Here is a 20062-nt window from a genome sequence, read left to right as displayed (position 1 = left end):
GACGCGTTTGCCTCAACGTTTCTGTTTATGTGATATAAACATAACATGTGATGCGAATGTGGAAACACGTTTGGCAATGCTTTCAGTAGGCCCAACTCACGATCTGTCAGTATCACTTCTGGTTCTATCCCGATTGGTAATATGTCTCGCAAACATCGCAATGTCCATGCATAAGTGTCCCCATCTTCACGTGACATAAAAGCAACGGCAATAGTGAAGTTCCTTCCCACGGGAGTAACCCCAATGATCTCCAAAAGAGGCATTTCATATCTACATGAAGGTAATTATAATTTAGTCAACTCTTACATATATATATATATATATATATATATATATATATATATATATATATATATATATATATATATATATATATATATATATATATATATATATATATATATATATAATAAATGTAATACACATTTAAATAATTATTACCTGTTAGTCTTGTACGTGCATTCCATCAGGATGACGTATGGAAATAACTGCAAAAGCTTTATTGAATCAGGGTGCGCAAACATAACGTCTTGCACTGTATCACCAGCTGGATTTGTTCGATGCCATTTGTTGTATCCACTCTCACTTAGTTCGTGCCACAGATGTTGTATAACTGTTTTTCCTTTCATTTCCTCTCGTCTAATTTTCTGTGATTCATTGTACACTTCTCTCAAGGACGCAGCCGTATCCGGATTCATCTGCCTCAGATGATGCAAAATTTCCTTCGGCTTCACATGGCTCTTTTTCAGTATCTTTGTCACTTCTCGTTGCTCTTCAGTCAGGCGACTTAGCGAACGTAGTCCTTGTGGATATTTATGAGGATTATGATTGTGCTTGCCATTTTTGATGGTAAGGCGCCATAATCCATCACGACCCTCTTTACCCCATAGCGCAAAAGGGCATTTACACTTTATTGAACCGGACTTCCGGCTTGTTTCGACCTCTGCATTTTTTCCTCGACTCTTATAGGCTCTTTTGCAAGTCAAATATTGTCGGCCCTCGTGGTAAGACTGTCGCCTAATCTCATGCCCATGACTGATGGCCATATTCATCGCCCACTCGACTAGTGCATCTTTACTATCAAATGCAGTCGAAATTGTGAAAAATTCACTGAAATCATGTAGCTCGAATGTTTCAATATCTTCATCCACATCTATGTATACTTCCTGTTTTTATATTAATGTAATTAGCAAATTATAAAACTAAAGAATAAAACTAAAAAAAAAAAAAAAAAAAAAAAAAAAAAAAAAAAAAATATTGTGGTGCTCGTGTGATTTCACACGAACAGAGACGTTCTGCTCGTGTGATTTCACACGAGCAAACATCCTCTGCTCGTGTGAAATCACACGAGCTAATTAAAAAAAAAAAAATTGTTCTTGAGCTCGTATGAATTTACGCGAGCACTTGGCAAGTGCTCGCGTAAATTCACACGAGCACATGAATAAAAAATAAAATTCATCTACTCGTGTGAATTTACACTAGCACTTGGCAAGTGCTCACGTAAATTCGCACGAGTAGATGAATTTTTGGGAAAAAAACGAAAAACTTACATTCGGGTCTAAGTTGTTTGGATCCATCGCAAAAATTGTTGAATATCTGAAATTTTTCACTTTGAATGTTGAGTTTTATATTTTATAGGATTTGGTAGGAATAGTACAAAAGGTAAATAGTTATGGTAAAAAAGTAAAAAACCATGGTAAAAAAGTGCATGAATGTTTAATTTGGCCTGCGTATATCACCACCCTATTAAAAATTGTTACACTATTACGCTAATAGAGTTGCTTTTGGTGACTAAATAATGTTTTTTTATATTATCAATTTTGATTTCTAGAAATGGGTGGAAGCTTCAACCTTTAGTTTCATTGAACCCAACTTGGATTCCAGGTCATCTATTCCATAAATTGGCTATTCAATTTTCAGGTATAATTATTTGATTATTGTTCCTCTCCCAATTACCCTAAATGATTTATTTATATTTGTGTTAATAAGATAAAATTTATATTTTTTTTATTCTTTTCTCGTTCCTATTTACTCTCCGAGTATCGGACGGGTGAAATACTAGTATGATTAATTTGAGAATTTGTTATGAGAGAATATATTTTCTGGGTAGCTCATTATTCCTATTATTTAGCAATGGTTAATAAATCTTAGTTTTATTATTTAATTCAATCTCACTTACCTTTGATGCTCTCTATATGTGAAACTTTGTTACCAAAAGATATGCAGCCAAACCAAACCACTAAATAAGATCACACCAACTATTTTACTCTCCACAATTTATTTTCTCTTTTTTTTCAGCCACTTCCCATGTGAAACGGCACCGTTTCACTATATTCCACCAATCATTTACCTGCATCAATTTCTTTTTGATTTAATTTCAACTTGCATGATTGCAATCCGCCATTTTGGTGGGCCCATGAGTTTTTTTCTCCTCTGTTTCTCTCTCCACCGGAGAGAACATTTCCTCTCACATCTCTCTCTGACGCCGCGGCCGCCGCTCTCAAAACTCTACATATTACACCACGACTCGCCGCATGCTGACCTGGAGAGGCGGTCGACAAGGTCTCGCCGCTTCCGCCGTCGACAGCCATCGACGTTGCATCTGCTTCCACCTACCGGACAACTTCGCCACCGTCCCGAGATCGCATTGGCTCATTCCCCACTGGATCTCCATCTTCAAGAACAAACAAACCTCTTCGAACTGATGTTGCCATTGTCGATAATCGAGATGGAGGTGAGGAGAATGAATGGGTGTCGAGACTTATTTCGGTTGGGTTTTTATTGTTGGTGTTGTTGTGTGGGTTTTGGGCTTCAATTCTTCGAATTTCTTCAGTGGAGACATCCCTCGAACACCTCGCGTGCACTGTTTTTCCAGCTTCATATTCTTCTTCTCCCATTTTCACCAGCTGCCGCATTTTCTTCATATTGATACTACTGATCCTGTCGTTTTGTAGGTAAAGATTTGCGCGTATTATTTCCAAACGGTGCCGTTGGCTACCACCGTCTTTCTCTCCTATTCTACTGCCGTGGTTTGGCCATTTTCACCGCATTTTCCTTTTCGATTATTTTGTAAATCCACAGTTGAACGCCTTGAATTGTGTTTTCTTGTGAAACAGGTTTGATTGATTTTTATTTTTTTAATATTCGAATCTCTACTTATGGAGATGGTGTTTACCGGTGATATGTGTAGTATGTGTTTGGGTTATGCTAACTCGTGAGTTTTCTTCTGGATAGGTTACTCACATTTTTTAATTCATGAAATTCGATTTAGTTATTCACCACTAATCAATTATTTATCTTCAAACACATTCGAAACTATTTCTCATTTCATTTTCATCTGTAATAACCGTTTATTTTTCTACCGCAAATTCATTTTACGCCAAGTCAATTGGGCACCACAGCTGCGCCTTGTGCGGCGCACAACCACTAGTATAAGTATATATGCCCCCAAATCCCCTCCCTCTATTTACTTTTATTCTGAAACCCTTCATGGTATTCTTTCTCATCCTCTTCTTTTTCTCCAATTCTCCCAATTTTTATGTATTGGTATTGATTCGATCGATTTTATTTTACAAGCAACGCTTGCTCAACCAACCACAACTCTCGGTTGGAACGCTTCCACTGTTCTTTGTATTAATTTAATTTCTTCCCAGACTCGTCCGCCATTACAACTGTCCTTTGTTTATATTTGAGAGTTTTTCATGTTTTTTCTAATAATTTTCCGTACTTCGTACAGTCCGTCTTCTCTTTCTTATGAGCTTCCTTTTGCTTTAGTATCATCTTCTTATTTTTTTTATTACATTGGTGGTGACGAAATGAGGTGTTGTGGGTTTTGGCCTCAAAAGTATTTTAATGTTTCATCCAATAATGTTTCTGATTTTATACAAATTGTCTTTCCTTTTTTATGAATTTTCTTTTGGTTTTACAGTTTGTACGTGCTCAACAATTTGCTTACGAAACCTTACCCCGTCTTCCTGTAAAAATTCTTCATACCCCTAGCAAACTGTATTTGAGTTTCTTTAAATTTATTTGTGGAGAGACGATTCCTCCTATTCATTTGTTTTTACGATTATTAGGTGTTTCCTTTGGGGATTCTTCGTGTTAGCTCTTCCGTGTTCTACAACACCGTGCCTCATTCGTGGACGCAAAATCTCGAGATTTATGTCACTGTAGCCACGAAAGGCACATTGGTGTGGTAAGTGTAAACCCCGTATAACATCCCGAAAGCATTCTTCGATATTTAATCTAAAATTGTATTTTTCAGGCCTTGATTTTGCTCGTCAGTCTATGATTTGTCGATTTTAGCCTTTGCTTTTGCTATTGTTCGGATATTCTTAAATTTTTTTTATGGAACTCCTCTGTTTTTGTTTCTCTCTGTTTTGGTGATATGGTCTTATTCTTCAAACTGTTGCCTGATTTTTCCTTATTTTAAGATCATGCATTGTTGAAGTAGGTGAAAGCAATGAGGCAACTACAACTTAGAAAATTGAGGATTGTGGCAAACAAGCAAATGTGCAGCAAACCTCTGTAGCTGAATTTCTGGTTTGTGTTTCCTTTGCACAATTTTTCTTTTTACCTTTAATCAAATGAGGTCTGATGCTACGATTCTCGACTGGAATTTCAACTAATAAATGTAAACACTTCCATTGCAGATCTGCTCGTGGGGTCTCGTCTGGTAAAACATATTGAGGACTTGCACTTGCGCAACAATTGTATTAGGTGTTTTTTCTGTTGTTAAATTTTACAGTTCAGTTCCAATGACAAAAGATTTCTTTTTTGTGCTGCTAGAATTCAGCTATGTTCTATGATTCCATGCTCTCTTTTGTATCAAAAAATGATGCTTGTTTATTTAGTACAGGTTGATACTTTTGAATTTTTTTAATTAGGTTTAAGTGTATCATGTTATATCACTTTTATTATTAGCTGCAACAATAAAAGGTTTCTGATAGTTATATGAGTATTAGTTTTTTTGATTTTAAGCACATTAAAAGTGACATCTTGGCTTATTGTTTTTAGTTTCTTGTTGGTACAAATTGCTATAGATGGGTGGTTCTTTTGACGCTAATATGTTGGATTTTTTTTTATAGCCGTGGTAAGAGCAGGGAGTTGAAGCTATGGATAGAGCGCGTTTGCTTGGATTGCATTTGTGGGGCCGACCAGGCACCTGACTGCCGCCAATTTTTTGCCCCGTCTGGAGGATGCGTATGAGTTTCACTTTCACTATTTGAGTGCCAATTCTTAAAAATCGAATAATTGATGCATGTTTATTGGTTATCTGTGGTCTACAGAGGTTTTATAATTTGTCTGTGTTTCTCTTTTCATTAGTCATAAGTTGTTGCTTGAGTTTAGTTTTTATTTTTTTAGTTTATTGGGAGTTTTATTGAAGTTTTGGACTGATATACAAGTATTCTTTGGATGGTTATAATATTAAACTTGTATTCAATCAAACAGATCGACATTGTATACGTGGGAGACACCCTTAATTATGCATCCATGTACATTTTTATATTAATACGCAGTTTGCAGGTGATCCTTTCGTGGAAGATATCTCTAGACTGCACAACAACGATGTAGGCAGATCAAATAGGGTATAGTTTTTAGTTCTGATAACTTATTATGAGTTCTTTTATGTTCTTAAAGTTGGAAAGTTTATGTTGGCTGATTTTTCCATTTTCAAAAATTATTTTACCCAAACAAATAAAGTAATAGATTGAGCCACGATGTTGACAAGTTTGTAGAGCCAACCGATGCATACAGTGATTTGCTCGACAACCTGAATTGGTGAGTTTATATGTTTTCCCTTTAAGGTAAAACCATTTAGGTTCTCATTCTGGATCCAGGCGCATGGTTGAAGTGACGAAATAATTTTCTTCTTTGCCTCAATACATTTTATTTCTCCGGTATTCCATTTTCCTTATGATATGAGTCCGTGTTGCATTTATTCCGTATGATATTTCTTCAGTACTGTTTTTCAATTATATATATTAAACGATATTCAGTTTTCAGTTCTTTTATGTGGGATAGAGCTATGACGGATTTCTGCATGTGTGTGTGTGAGAGTGTGGATTACCTAACAAAATATGCTTGATTTGCAGTGTGAAAATAGCTAATTAGGAAAACAAGGACTTCTTTCAATGATATTTCCAATCTCTCTCCAAGGCCATGCATAGGGATGGCAATTTTTACCCGACCCGCGGGTACCCGCCCCGCCCCGAAATTTCCGGGTAATGCCCGCCCCGCAAATAAATGGGGCGGGTACGGGTTCTAATTTTTCACCCGAAAACGGGTTCGGGGCGGGTGCGGGTTTTTATATACCCGCCCCGCAGACCCGCCCCGTACCCGCCCCGCATATATATATATATATATATATATATATATATATATATATATATATATATATATATATATATATATATATATATATATATATATATATATATATATATATATATTATTTTATAATATCATTATAATATATTTGATATCTTTATTTAGAATAATTGTTTTCATTAGGGTTATTCAATTTTTTTTTTTATTATTTTTTTTTAATTTTTTCTTCAGTTTTACGGGTTTTTTGGCGTGGCGGGTACCCGCGGGTTTTCCACGGGGCGGGTGCGGGTTGAGAAAATTTAAACCCGTTGCGGGGCGGGGCGGGTGCGGGTTGAACGGGTTTATTAACGGGGCGGGTGCGGGGAATGCAAAACCCGCCCCAAACCCGCCCCATGGCCATCCCTAGCCATGCACAAGTAAGTCACTATATTTCTAGCTGGTTAATTTGTTATGTAATCATTTTTCTTTTTTATTATTATCGAGGAGACACATGGTTGTTTCGATGATTTTATTTGTTACTTCTGCCCCACTTAAATATCAATAGTCTAATTGTTTTCTAGATTAATTAATATGATTCTTTGCAAATTTCACGTTAGAAGATATAGAGGAGGGTGTTCAAGGTACCCTTCTAATCCATATATGATTGTGTGATTATGTAAAGTTCAATTTTCTTTTGTGATGATGATTAGCTTTGGCTGATTAATTTTGTACGTTGTATTATATGGAAGTGAGATTAGGAACTCCACCACTGGAATTTAATGTGAATTTTGTTTGGGAGCGACATCTTGGCTGCAAGTGATATACTTTGATTAAAAAATATCTGCTTCTCTATTTTCCGTTTAAATGAGACTATAAATTTGTGAATCATTATTTGCTATGTTATGTACAGGCTAAAATTCCTCTGGAAAAGGCGCACAAAGATTTTGCTAGTGGACTCAAAGGTAAGTGCTTACGAAATAGATAGATAGATTGATAGATATATTGTTAACTGTAGCAGATGAAGAAAACTCAAAATTTATCAATTATGTGGTGTTGATGAGGCCGTGAGTAAAACAGGGCACCGGCACCGCGCATTGCGCGGTGCTCCTCACCTAGTATATATATATATATATATATATATATATATATATATATATATATATATATATATATATGTTTATCATTTTCGTCGAATCCAAATGAAAGCATCCATGAATCACTGCGAATCACTGTTTGAATTAAAATATAATTCAAACAACATTTTACCACCCCTTAATCACAAAACACTCCTATGAATAAACACTCTTCTTAAGCATATCAACTCATAGTGATACTCTTCTAAGAAAAACCGAGTCTTTTTTCTCAATCTTATAATCCACGCTCTCAACCTCAAGACCATGTTTATTCCTATTGTATTCTAAAAAAAAAATGTATTTGTAGTGATTTTTTAATTTTTTTTTTTCCTAGTGTGGCTTGACTTGTAGTGATCGTTTGGTTTGCTCCACGGGTTGTTGGAGGAAAAAGTCCTAGTATCAGAAAAAATGTTGCAAATATTATCAACAACGCTGTATTAACTCGGTTGCTTGTTCCTCGAACTGGTCCTCTATGATTTCTCTAGGAACAATCAACCGAGTTGATACAACGTTGTTGATAAATGTTTGCAACATTCCGCCTGATACTAGGATTGTTTCCTCAAACAACTTCTGGAGCAACCAAATGATCACTACATGTCAAGCCACACTAGAAAACAAAATTTCAAACATTATTACATATACAATTTTTTTCTTCAAAATATGATAGGATTAAACATGGTTTTGAGGTTGAGAGCGTGGAGACAACTATTTATTATTATAGGATTAAAGTAAAATGGCTTGTTATTCTTTGGGCTAAATACACTTTGCACCCATGAAGTATGGCTCGTGTAACACTTACCCCCTTAAAGTCTAATTATCCCCTTAAAGTCTAATTTGTAACACTTACCCCTGAACATCAATTATTTTATATTTAAAATTTTTAAAAATAATAAACATATATAACTATCTAATAATTAACGGATCACAAGAAATTGAAAAGTAACTAAAATTAAATTACTGAAAAATTAAAAAGTAATACATATTGTGTAATAGTGAATGAAAATATATTTTAAAAAATTAATGAACTAAAATAAATTTAAATACTTAACATTACTATTAGTTGTGTATTGATTTCTTAAAATTTATTGATATGGATATATTCGATTAATTGGTCCAACATTAATTTATCAACAGATATTTTATACTTTAGTTATTCTTTTCAATAAAATAATTTTTAAGGTATTAAAATTTAAAAAAAAAAAAACAAATTAATTATGTTTGATGAATAAGTGTTACAAATGATACTTTAGGGAATAAGTGTTACAGATGGTATATTTTAGAGTTGCAAACTGTATTTAATCCTTATTCTTTTTTCCTTTACACCTTTTCTTTATACTTTATCTTTTTATGCTTGTAAGAACGAACTTGTTTTAATGCTTTTGCTTTATTCTTCTTGTTTTTTTTGCTTTTAACAAAGAACTCGTTTTTTTCTCTTTTTCTTTATCATTTTACTTTTATCTTTTTATTACTTTTGAAAACGAAAGGATCCCACAAGTATTGTAATTACATACACAGCCACAATTGAAGTCTTTTATGTTGCTTCTAACCTGGCCAGAATCACTGCGCAGTTTCGAAACCTCGATTTTCGACAATTGCCATTTCATGGAGTTAACATAATTAAAGCCACTATATGTGTTATATATTTATGTGTATATTTTTGTAGATCCATCTTAAATTTATTGAGGATATTATTCTTAAATCTTCACCCAACATTTAATTAGCTAAACCGAGAAAAAAAAAAACAAAGATTAAAATGAAAGAAGCTGAGTTTGGAAAAGTTGTCCTATATATATATATAATGTTAAAGCACTTAGTGGTAACATTTGTGTCTAGCCATTATCATTTTTTAATGGTGCAAATTTAGACCGGATGGTCTGTTTTAATAAGAAAATCGGATGTCAGAGGATGATTGACACGTGGGTAATTTAAATTAAAATATAATTAGTATTCTAATAATTGAAAAAAAAAGGAAAAAAGAAAATCCTAGCAGAAGCCGTAATCTCTCTGACCGTAATTATAATAGCGTGATTTATTAAGAGTTAGACTTAAAAGTGCCACATATCAAAAAAAAAATAGTAGAATCCGATTTATATTAAATATCGGCTCGTCCGCTCAGAATTTAATCTCTTCTTTAATATCTAAGCAATATGAAAGCATTAAATGACACGTCACCTTATTAGCTTTGTACTTGTATATATTTAGGGTGTCAATATCAAAGCATCACCTTTAGCTTTATACTTGGATTCCAATGGAAGACCCGTTGGAAGCAAATATTCGGTTCCCATTAGTTAAGTGACAAGTGTACAATTGAACTGTTGTGCTATTATTTACTGCTTTAATTCTTTTTATTTGTTTTTTTTGACAAAGCTGCTTTAATTCATTAAGTAATGGAAATAAGTTTTATTTCAAGAGAAATGAAAAAAAATAAGAAATGGCCACAAAGCAAAATAAATAAAAGAACATAATTAAAAGAATTATTTAATAGTCAAATTAAAGGATATTGCTCAAGTAACACCAATAGAAAAATGGCTTTTTACTACGATCATTAACCGTAGCAAACGGTATCAAATTCGTAGTAAAAAATCTTTTGCTACGCATTTGCTACGAATTTGCCTCGTAGCATATACGGGCGTGACAAAAACTTAATTTGCTACTGTAAATAGCCGTACTAAATTTTTTTTTGCTACGGTAAATCTTAGTATATTCTACGACTTTAAAATTGTTCCTTAGTAAACAGTACATTTGATTACGGCTTTTTACCGTAGCAAACAATTTCGTAGTAAAAGGCAAATTTCTACTAGTGTAAACCAGTTAGTTGCTTCCTACTTTAAAGGACTGGACTCAGTGAATGCAAAATTTTAATTAAATAGTACACGTGTTTTGTTTTGAGTGGAATCCGTTTTTCTACTCTTAGCCGACCATCCGGTCTCAATGTGCACCCTTAATCAAAATCCGTATTAAATTCAACAAATTAAACAAATGTTCGTATATAAATGAGATGCCAACAAAATCTCATATATGAGACGAAAATAGTTCAAAATTAATCTACTAACATATGCTCCAAGGCCAATCTATAACTTGTCGTTCACAACTCGCTCTTATTTCGTAGATATCTGTTGGTTTTCCTCCCATACCGAACACGAGCGCATGTCCATACGTTTCTTTCTATCTTATAAGTAAAGTTGATCAAACCTAGTATTTGCTTCCGATCCACGGTTGCATAATATAACATTATATGCATAGTGACAGGCAAACACTAGGGGCCCGTTTGGTTGGCAAGATAAGATTAGCCAAGATAAGATTAAATAGTCTAGTGAAACTCAATGATTTTATGGGAGTTTGCGGCGTCCAACAAAAAAAACACACTAGAAGACAAGATAAGCCATAATTACATAATTTTGGTGGGTCGACCTGGCAATTTATTGGGGATACCAAACATCAATCAAAGTCCAACTATTTAGTTAATTTGACTTATCTTGGCAACCAAACGGGGCCTAAGAGTATTGGAAAGTCGGTTAAGGAAAAAAACAAAACTAAGTATGATTCATTGGAAAAATTAAGCTAGAATTTGAAAAAGCATATCTATTGTTTATATAATACTAGTTCTTCACCCGTGCGTTGCACGGATGTCAGTTTTAAAATGAGAAAAATAATAATATGTAAACGACTATCTCTTTATAACAATAGCAATTCAAGTAAACAAAATGGAAGAAAATAAAAAAAAAACCATAAACTTTATCTCTTATTTCAGAATTTTAACATATGAGATTAAATTAAATATTCCAAAGAAGAAAACGTGAAGCGCGCAAACACGATATGAAGATTAAGTGAAATCATTTAAAATATATGGTATAACTCTATTTCGAGGAATGCAACCTACTACACAATGTCAATATTTTGCAAAATATCTAAATTAACAACAAACATGGTAGGAGAGAAGTAACAAAATAGATATTCAAATAACCTGTAAGTTTATAACTAATGACGTTTAATTAGTGATGCAAATTGCTCAAACAACAATACAACTTATAAATATTGCAAAAGAGATAAGATGTATACGTCCTTATTGATACCAATGCTGATATCAATACCGATACCAATATGGATATCAATACTGATACCAATATTGATATTAATATTGATACTAATACTTATACTAATTAATATCAATACTAATACTGATACTAATCAATATCGATACACATACTAATACTAATACTAATACTAATAATAATACTAATACCAATACCAATACTGATACCAATACCAATACTTATACTAATACTAATATTAATACTAATACTAATACTAATATTAATCCTAATACTATTGCTATAACACTAATACTAATACTAACACTAATATTAATACTTATACTAATACTAATACTAATACTAATACTAATACTAATACTAATATTAACACTAATACTAATACTAATACGAATATCAATACTAATGCGAATACTAATACTAATACTAATATTAATACTAATACTAATACTAATACAAATACTAATACCAATACCAATACCAATACCAATACCAATACCAATACCAATACCAATACCAATACCAATACCAATACCAATACCAATACCAATACCAATACCAATACCAATACTAACACTAATACTAATACTAATACTAATACTAATACTAATACTAATACTAATACTAATACTAATACTAATACTAATACTAATACTAATACTAATATCGATAGTAATATCGATACTAATACTCATACTAATACAAATATTAATACTAATACTGATACTAATAATAGTTATATTGATACTAATACTAATACTGTTACTAATACTAATACTAATACTAATACTAATACTAATACTAATACTAATACTAATACTAATACTAATACTAATACTAATACTAATACTAATACTGATACTAATACTAATACTGATACTAATACTAATACTAATATTGATACTAATACTAATACTAATACTAATACTAATACTAATACTAATACTAATACTAATACTAATACTAATACTAATAGTAATACTAATACTAATACTAATACTAATACTAATACTAATACTAATACTAATACTAATACTAATACTAATACTAATACTAATACTAATACTAATACTTATACTAATACTAATACTAATACTTACTGATATTGATTCAAATACTGATATTGATAATGATACTGATACTGACATTGATACTGATATTGATACTGATACTGATACTGATGTTGATAGTCATATTGATACTCATAGTAATATTAATATTAATACGAATATTATTATATTACTAATTATGATACTCATACTAATACTGATACTAATATTGTTACTCATACTGATATTGATGCCGATAAAAATAGTAATATTAATACTAATATTATACTAATAATACTGATACTAATACTAATATTGATACTGATACTGATACTGATATTGATACTGATACTAAAATTGATACTAATATTGATTCTCATACTGATATTGATACTGAAACTGATATCGATACTGATACATATACTGGTACTGATACTGGTACTGATATTGATACTAATACTGATACGGATACTTATCCTGATATTAATACTAATATTAGTAATAATACTTACTATTACTAATACTAATATAAATGCTAAAACTAATTTTATTGCTAATGATCTAATGCTAATGATACATATACATATATTGATACTGATATCGATACCGATACCGATACCGATACCGATACCGATACAGATACTGATACTGATACTGATATTGATATTGATACTGATACTGATACCGATACTAATAATGATACTGATACTGGTACTGATAGATATTGTGGTACTGATACTGATACTGATACTTATACTGATACCAATAATAATATTGATACATATACTTATGTTACTACTAATATTTGTACTAATACTAATACTAATACTAATACTAATACTAATACTAATACCAATACTAATACTATTACTAATACTAATATTACTACTAATACTATTATTAATACTATTACTAATACTAATATGTTAATATTGTTAATGTTAATGCTAATAGCAGTGTTCTAAATAGCGGTCGTGGCGGTCGATATATCGGCCGATATATCGGTATCGGTTATAAACCTTTACGATTTTGTTGAGGCGGTTTGGAATATCGGTTTTTTACAGCGAGACGGTTTGCGGCGGTTTTTTGGCGGGTCAAACCGATATATCGGTCAACAAATCGTTTTTTTTTTTTTTTTTTTTTAATTTAAATTAAAATGAAAATATGTTTTGATTTTTTGTTTTTCTCCAATTCTTTCAACTTCCAAAACCAAACCAAGTACTACCCCGTAATTTATGGTTTGTTGTGTTTATTTTAATTGTTGATGCGAAAGACTTGCGTAGTATTTGTATTTCGTAAGAATCTTTTATTATATTATGATCTTATTATTTTTAAATTTTTGTTATTTATTGAGTAATTAGAATTATATAATAACATATGAATGATAGGATATAATTATGTTTAAATATTCTTTTATATATATTTTGAGTATTTACAAATAATATTTAGAAATATATTACACTAAATTTAAAAACTGATATATTTCCGATTTATCTCCGATAACTCACCGCCGCGCTGATTTATCGTGTGGCGGTCCCTAACCGCCACGTACCCGATAACCGCCTTTTAGAACCTTGGCTAATAGTAATTTTGATGCTAATGTAATCTAGATATGCTAATTATTATGCTAATGCTAATTATGATTGTAATTCTAATATTATCCAAATCCTTATCGTATTCCTAATTCTATTCATAACACTGATCATAGTTCTAATCCTAATCCTAATCATAATCCTATTCCTAACACTAATCATAAGCCTAATAATTTTAATACTAATAATACTAATGTTAATGCTAATGCTAATGTTAATTCTAATTCTAATCTTAATTATAATTCTAATCCCAAACTTAATGCTAATCATAATTCTAATACTAATACATGTCACTAATTATCGTACTAAGCATAATCATAATCTTAATTATAATTCTAATACTAATATTAATTATAATCCTAATATTATATTAATCATAATTATAATTTGAATCCTATTTCTAGTATTAATACTAATACTAATTCAAAGAATTATAATTATAATTATAATTATAATTATAATCAAAAATTCTAATTTTGCAACAATTGTTTTTGCAATGATCTATTATTTAGTATAAAAAAAATAATTCTATTCAATCTCGAACATTTATATCAAATTTCTTATGTGTGGTAGTTGAACCATAAAAAAACACATATTAAATATATTAGAAATTAATATTTAATTATATTATCAAATTGACATTAAAATTATATAAAATATTATAAGGGTATAAGCAAACATTAAGACGTAAAAGAACAATAATCATTGTTAATAAGATAAATTATGAAAATCCTCCTGAACTTAGACTAAATTACAGAAAACACCCCCACTTATCGGTGATTACTAAAATTCCCCTTATGTTTGTCTATGTCTTACACAACCCCCTTATGGTGTGATTTTTGTACGGAATCTTTTTTATTCTATATAATATCCCAAAAAATATGGAGTCTACCCTTGCAGACGGGACATTTCTTTTATCATACTTTTTAAACTTAAAAATTACCCTCAGGGGTGGTCATGGTAATAATACAAAATTGTGAAATTAAAGTGTTATTTAAGAAGAATAAATATTTCGTGTAAAGTTCACCTGAGGGTAATTTTTGTATTTAAAAAGTACCATAAAGAAATGTCGTGTGTGCAGGGTATAATAAGCATTATTGGAATATTTCACGTAATAAAAAAATTCCTTCAAAAATCATACCATAAGCGGTTGATGTAAGAGGGAAACAAACATTAGGTAAATTATTAATATAAACTATATACGGCAAGAGCACTTCGAGTGAGATTATTAAATGAGCTATCAAAACATTTAACCACCATTTTTATTCTCCAAAATAATAATTTTTAATTCCATTAGATTTATGAAATGAGGTATTTTGATATTTCATCTTTCAAATGTAAAAATACATTATGCAATCATGGTGAATAAAATATCAAACATGAGTTATGAATTCAACCACCTCAGTGTCCATTTAGAAAATAACATGTGGCAATTAGATATATTTAATTAACAACGATTTAATACCTATGGTTGGAGCAAATACATTTATATAAATATCAAAATAAAATATTAAATAGCACATAAATATTTGCAAACTCATTTTGATACTTTTGGGTTAGTGTTGATCTAGATATTTCCATAATTATATTTATTAGAGTCATAATGAAATCCTTATTAGTGGAATACAATATATAGTATATACGATCATTATACATTTTAAACAAAACAATTGATATTATTAATGTTAGCCATTAAATAAAAATGAATTTAATACCAAAGATTTAGAATTATTATATTTTGAAATATATAAAATCAATTCGTTTTTTTATCAATTGATTAAACGTAGCTTAGGTCATTCAATTTATTAGTATAATCATGATAAAATTCGTATTTTAATTAGTATATAATTTAAAAAGTTAAATCAATCGTAAAATTTATTGTCACTGGATTCTTCAGTGAAGAAAAAAATAATTATTTAAATAATAACATGAAATTCATGTAGTATAATTTTCAATATGATAAATAAGTGGGAGTACATTACTCTACACATGGCATAACAAATGGCGTCAATTATCGCAAGATAGTAAATTCAAACACATATCTATCTTTTTTTTACAGATAATATTAATATATAATAGTAAATTAGTAAAAAAAATACATATTCTCTAGTCATGTTCATGTAAAATGTATAATATCAAATAATTTATTCTACAATATTTGTTTTAATATAAATCAAAGTTTATGAATTAAAATTAAAAAAATTCGTAACACCACCAATCATCCAATTATAATAAGAGAAGATTTTAAATCGAATTTAACTAAATTAAAATTAAATTATTTATAAAATTAAATTCAAAAATAAATTTATTTAGGGTTTCCAAAAAAGTTGATATATTTAGAGCATTTTATATATGGTAGGATATAAATATATTAATAAAATAATTAAACATATTTAACTATCTTTAATTTTGGAAAATGATGACATGTTTTTTGATGATTTATTTCGACCAACCAATTCGCCACTTGGGATTAAATTGAAGACATGTCATCAATTGAAATTGCCAAATGTCAATCAATTAGCTATGCAATTCAACTTTTATATATTATATAGATTCCACCAACAAGTAAGAAGTTATATATCAGCAACCTGTAGCAATAAACCCGGACAATTCTCCCAAAAGAAAAGGAGAGACAAGAAAAAAAGTAAAAGTTAGAAAAAGAAAAAGAAAAAGAAAAAGAAAAAGATAAAGATAAAGAAAAAGATCATACGTAATTCAATCAGTTTGTATACTACAATACAACTATATATATTTACATATTTTCCTCATCCAATCACACGGCAGATTTTTTTTTCCTTTCCCTTTATTTTCAACCAGCTCGAACCTTTTCGTGGTCTGAATACAATTTCTTTTTTGCTTTTCTTTTTTTGATTTTATGTTCTTCATCGTCCTCTTCTTTTTCTCCACTTGTCCCAATTTGTATGCATTGGTATTGATTCAATTTTTATTTTAGAAGCAACGCTTGATCAAGCAACCACAACTCTCGGTTACCAGGTATGCAATCAATCCTAATCCTATGCCTACTTCGTCTAATTTGGCATCTTGCACATCTCTCTATTTATTGCAAGCACTTACTCTGCGGTAAACATTCAATTTGTGTATTTCTATTTACGATCATTTTTTAAACATTCAGATTGTTATAATTGGCAGCACACTAAACAAAGAACGGGATTCTAGCCCAAATCGTAACCTCAAGGCCTTTCACGTGAGTTAGTATTAAAGCATTATTAGCCATTTGTTTAGATGTGTATCAAATTACATTAGTTCGCATTTTAGTTATCCGGACTTCTTTTTCTTTTCTTTTTTCTAAAATTATATGACGGAGTTGTGTATTTCAGATAGGTTGTGGAGTTTTAAGTGTGAGTGTAAATGTGATGCTTGGAACTTTATTGACATAGCATATATACCTCACTTCATAAAACATGACAATTATAGAGGTAAAAATTGAGTCTAGAGCATTAGATCACACATCGTTACAGCAGTTCTTTTTTCCATAAAATAGGCAAATGTATAATTTTTAAATTTCACAGTTACAGCAGTTCTTTTTTCCAGCCTTTCAACAGAATTGCATTATAATTATTATCTAATCAATATTTATTGTAATTTGGGCATGCAGATTGGATAGAGAAGGCAATGGTTGGAGTTCTGATAAGTGCAGACGCCAACGGGATCTCGTGGATACAGATCATCTAAGATTCAAGGTCCATTTTCGGTGCCATTAAATGCATTCTTTTATTATTACTTTTTGCTTTTCAGACATTGATTCAAACTCCATTTTCAGTACCATCTATTATGAGAATATTTTTCTGAATTTGCTTGATGAAAATTTTAACTTCAGAAACAATAATTTTAATAGATAGAATAATCAAAGCTTTCTAGCACGGATATATTTTAACTTTTGTTGCAAAAATGGCTTCTGATGTTATCATGTTTTGCTTCATTGTTTCAGCAATGGTATTTCCATGTGATGTTACAGAAATAAATTCAACATCTTCCTCCCAAGCATCACTCGATAAGTCCAAATGCATTTTCCTCCCAAGCTCATCCGATTCAGCATCACGTCTAATACTTCCGATTTTGATATCGTAACTTACTATATTTCTTGGAAGATTAAAATCTTGCCCAGCTAAATTACAACTTCTAACGTCGATTTGAAGGGTGGTTAGATTGGACAGGAGCTGGATGGGATCCAATTCTTGTCCAATCTAACCACCCTTCAAATCGACGTTAGAAGTTGTAATTTAGCTGGGCAAGATTTTAATCTTCCAAGAAATATAGTATGTTACAATATCAAAATCCGAAACCCGAAATCCGTTTATAAAAAAAAAAAAAAAAAAAAAAACAAAAACAAAACCCTAAGCGACGGCAAGCCTCCACCGCCTCCTGGGCGCCGCCACGGGCAAGCGCTGCAACCGGAGATCGGTCTGTATAACGGGAGCAGCGGATCAACCTCTAGAACGGAAGCAAAGGGATCAGGAGCTTTTGGTACTTCCCGTCTCACGGAGTGCGATGGTGGATCTTCTAGTTTTCACAATTACTGATGGAAAAAGTAGGAGGTTTATGCTCATAAATAACTAATGCCTAAAAACATTTTTCGTTCAGTGTCTATATGTTTTTTATTAGTGTGCACTATCTACTTTTAAGTTTCTCTTAAAGTCACTCCGTAACTACCTGAATTGACTTGTTTGTTCTTCGATAATTGATTTTATATTTCTTTTTTCTTCTATGTATTTTTAAACTTATAACCAAACGCTCTATATTCCTACTTTCAATCAATTATTTTAGTTACCAAATCCCAAGCAACTCCAAAGTTTACCCAAAATAAAACTAAAAAAACGTAGGAAAAAAAGGGTCTTTACAAATAAACCCATCGATGAGTACTTATTCATAAAGAGATCCAGACAATAATCTCATTTACAAAAAAGTCCACACATGGTCCAGATTTTTGTAAAAGACTAAAATAGCCCATCATACTTTAATATGCTCCAATTTCATCATTTAATTTAATTTAACCTCAATTTGACCCCAAATTTCACAAATTATTTAAATTTGACCCAGCACATTTTTATGGACAAATTCATTCGTCACCGCCGTTGGCCGCCGGTCTCCGAAGTTGACTTCTTTTTTTTTTTCTTCCGGATTTTTTCGTTTTTTTTTCTTTCCTTCTGTAACATCTTTTTTTTTTCATTTAAACATCAATATTGTTGTGATTGACATTAATATTAACTATATTACTGTTGTGTTATATATTACTGTTAAACACGGTAAAATTAATTATACTACAGTTTAACACAGTAATCTTTACACAACAAAACTCATTATTATTGTGTAAGAGTAATATTACTATGCTGACCGTTCAACAAATGTAAACATAATAAAAGCCAAAACAATTAATATTACTGTGAGTGACAGTAATATTACTATAACAACAATAATATTACCGTCAATCATAGTAATATTACAATAATAGACAGTCATATTATCACGTTACTCCGTGAATAACTCAAATAAACAAAAAAACCCAAACAAAATAATAATACTGATGTGGTTGACAACAATATTACTATAACAATAATAATATTACCTCCAGGCGTCAACCACGGTAATATTATTGTGTTTACAGTAATATTACAATAATAGATAGTAATATTATTACGTTACTCCGTGAATAACTCAAACAAAACAAAAAATCCAAAAAAATAATAATATTGATGTGGTTGACAGTAATATTATTGTGTTTACAATTACTTTACTGTAAACGACAGTAATATAATTACGCTGACTTGTCAACAAATCAAACAAAATTAAAATAATAATAATAATAATAATAATAATAATAATAATAATAATAATAATAATAATAATAATAATAATAATAATAATAATAATAATAATAATAATAATAATAATAATAATAATAATAATAA

The 20062-nt window shown here is 30.6% G+C and overlaps 2 protein-coding genes and 1 long non-coding RNA gene across 14 annotated transcripts in view; 2 read left to right on the top strand and 1 right to left on the bottom strand.

Annotated features, from left to right (window-relative positions):
* Window positions 1-20062, top strand: part of LOC148767383 (uncharacterized) — a 57607-nt gene that overhangs the window by 16482 nt on the left and 21063 nt on the right. The gene's annotated exons all lie outside the window — the stretch shown is intronic.
* On the bottom strand, window positions 438-1668 carry LOC148767385 (uncharacterized). The gene is made up of 2 exons (XM_088823851.1): window positions 1551-1668; window positions 438-1166 (listed from the first exon to the last, which is right to left on the bottom strand). Exons 1-2 carry the CDS (start codon window positions 1575-1577, stop codon window positions 438-440), a joined length of 756 nt encoding a protein of 251 aa, XP_088679977.1. The 5' UTR covers window positions 1578-1668.
* LOC105973274 (uncharacterized) lies at window positions 2312-18855 on the top strand. Of its 12 annotated transcripts, XM_088823757.1 has the most exons (12): window positions 2312-2734; window positions 2955-3029; window positions 3929-3976; window positions 4077-4195; window positions 4454-4542; window positions 4653-4719; window positions 5088-6224; window positions 6562-7271; window positions 17089-17129; window positions 17269-17340; window positions 17752-17836; window positions 18085-18855. In XM_088823757.1, exons 1-5 carry the CDS (start codon window positions 2387-2389, stop codon window positions 4455-4457), a joined length of 594 nt encoding a protein of 197 aa, XP_088679883.1. In that variant the 5' UTR covers window positions 2312-2386; the 3' UTR covers window positions 4458-4542; window positions 4653-4719; window positions 5088-6224; window positions 6562-7271; window positions 17089-17129; window positions 17269-17340; window positions 17752-17836; window positions 18085-18855. The 12 variants fall into 12 exon arrangements, 1 of the variants encoding a protein (XP_088679883.1); XR_016033748.1 differs by lacking the exons at window positions 2312-2734; window positions 2955-3029 and adding an exon at window positions 3221-3435; XR_016033745.1 differs by lacking the exons at window positions 2312-2734; window positions 2955-3029 and adding an exon at window positions 3221-3546.

Source organism: Erythranthe guttata, chromosome 10, assembly GCF_056151865.1.
Source record: "Erythranthe guttata isolate IM_541 chromosome 10, IM_541, whole genome shotgun sequence".
Classification (NCBI taxonomy): Eukaryota; Viridiplantae; Streptophyta; class Magnoliopsida; order Lamiales; family Phrymaceae; genus Erythranthe; species Erythranthe guttata.
Note: the sequence above shows the minus strand (reverse complement) of the source record. Positions and strands in the feature narration are given on the sequence as shown.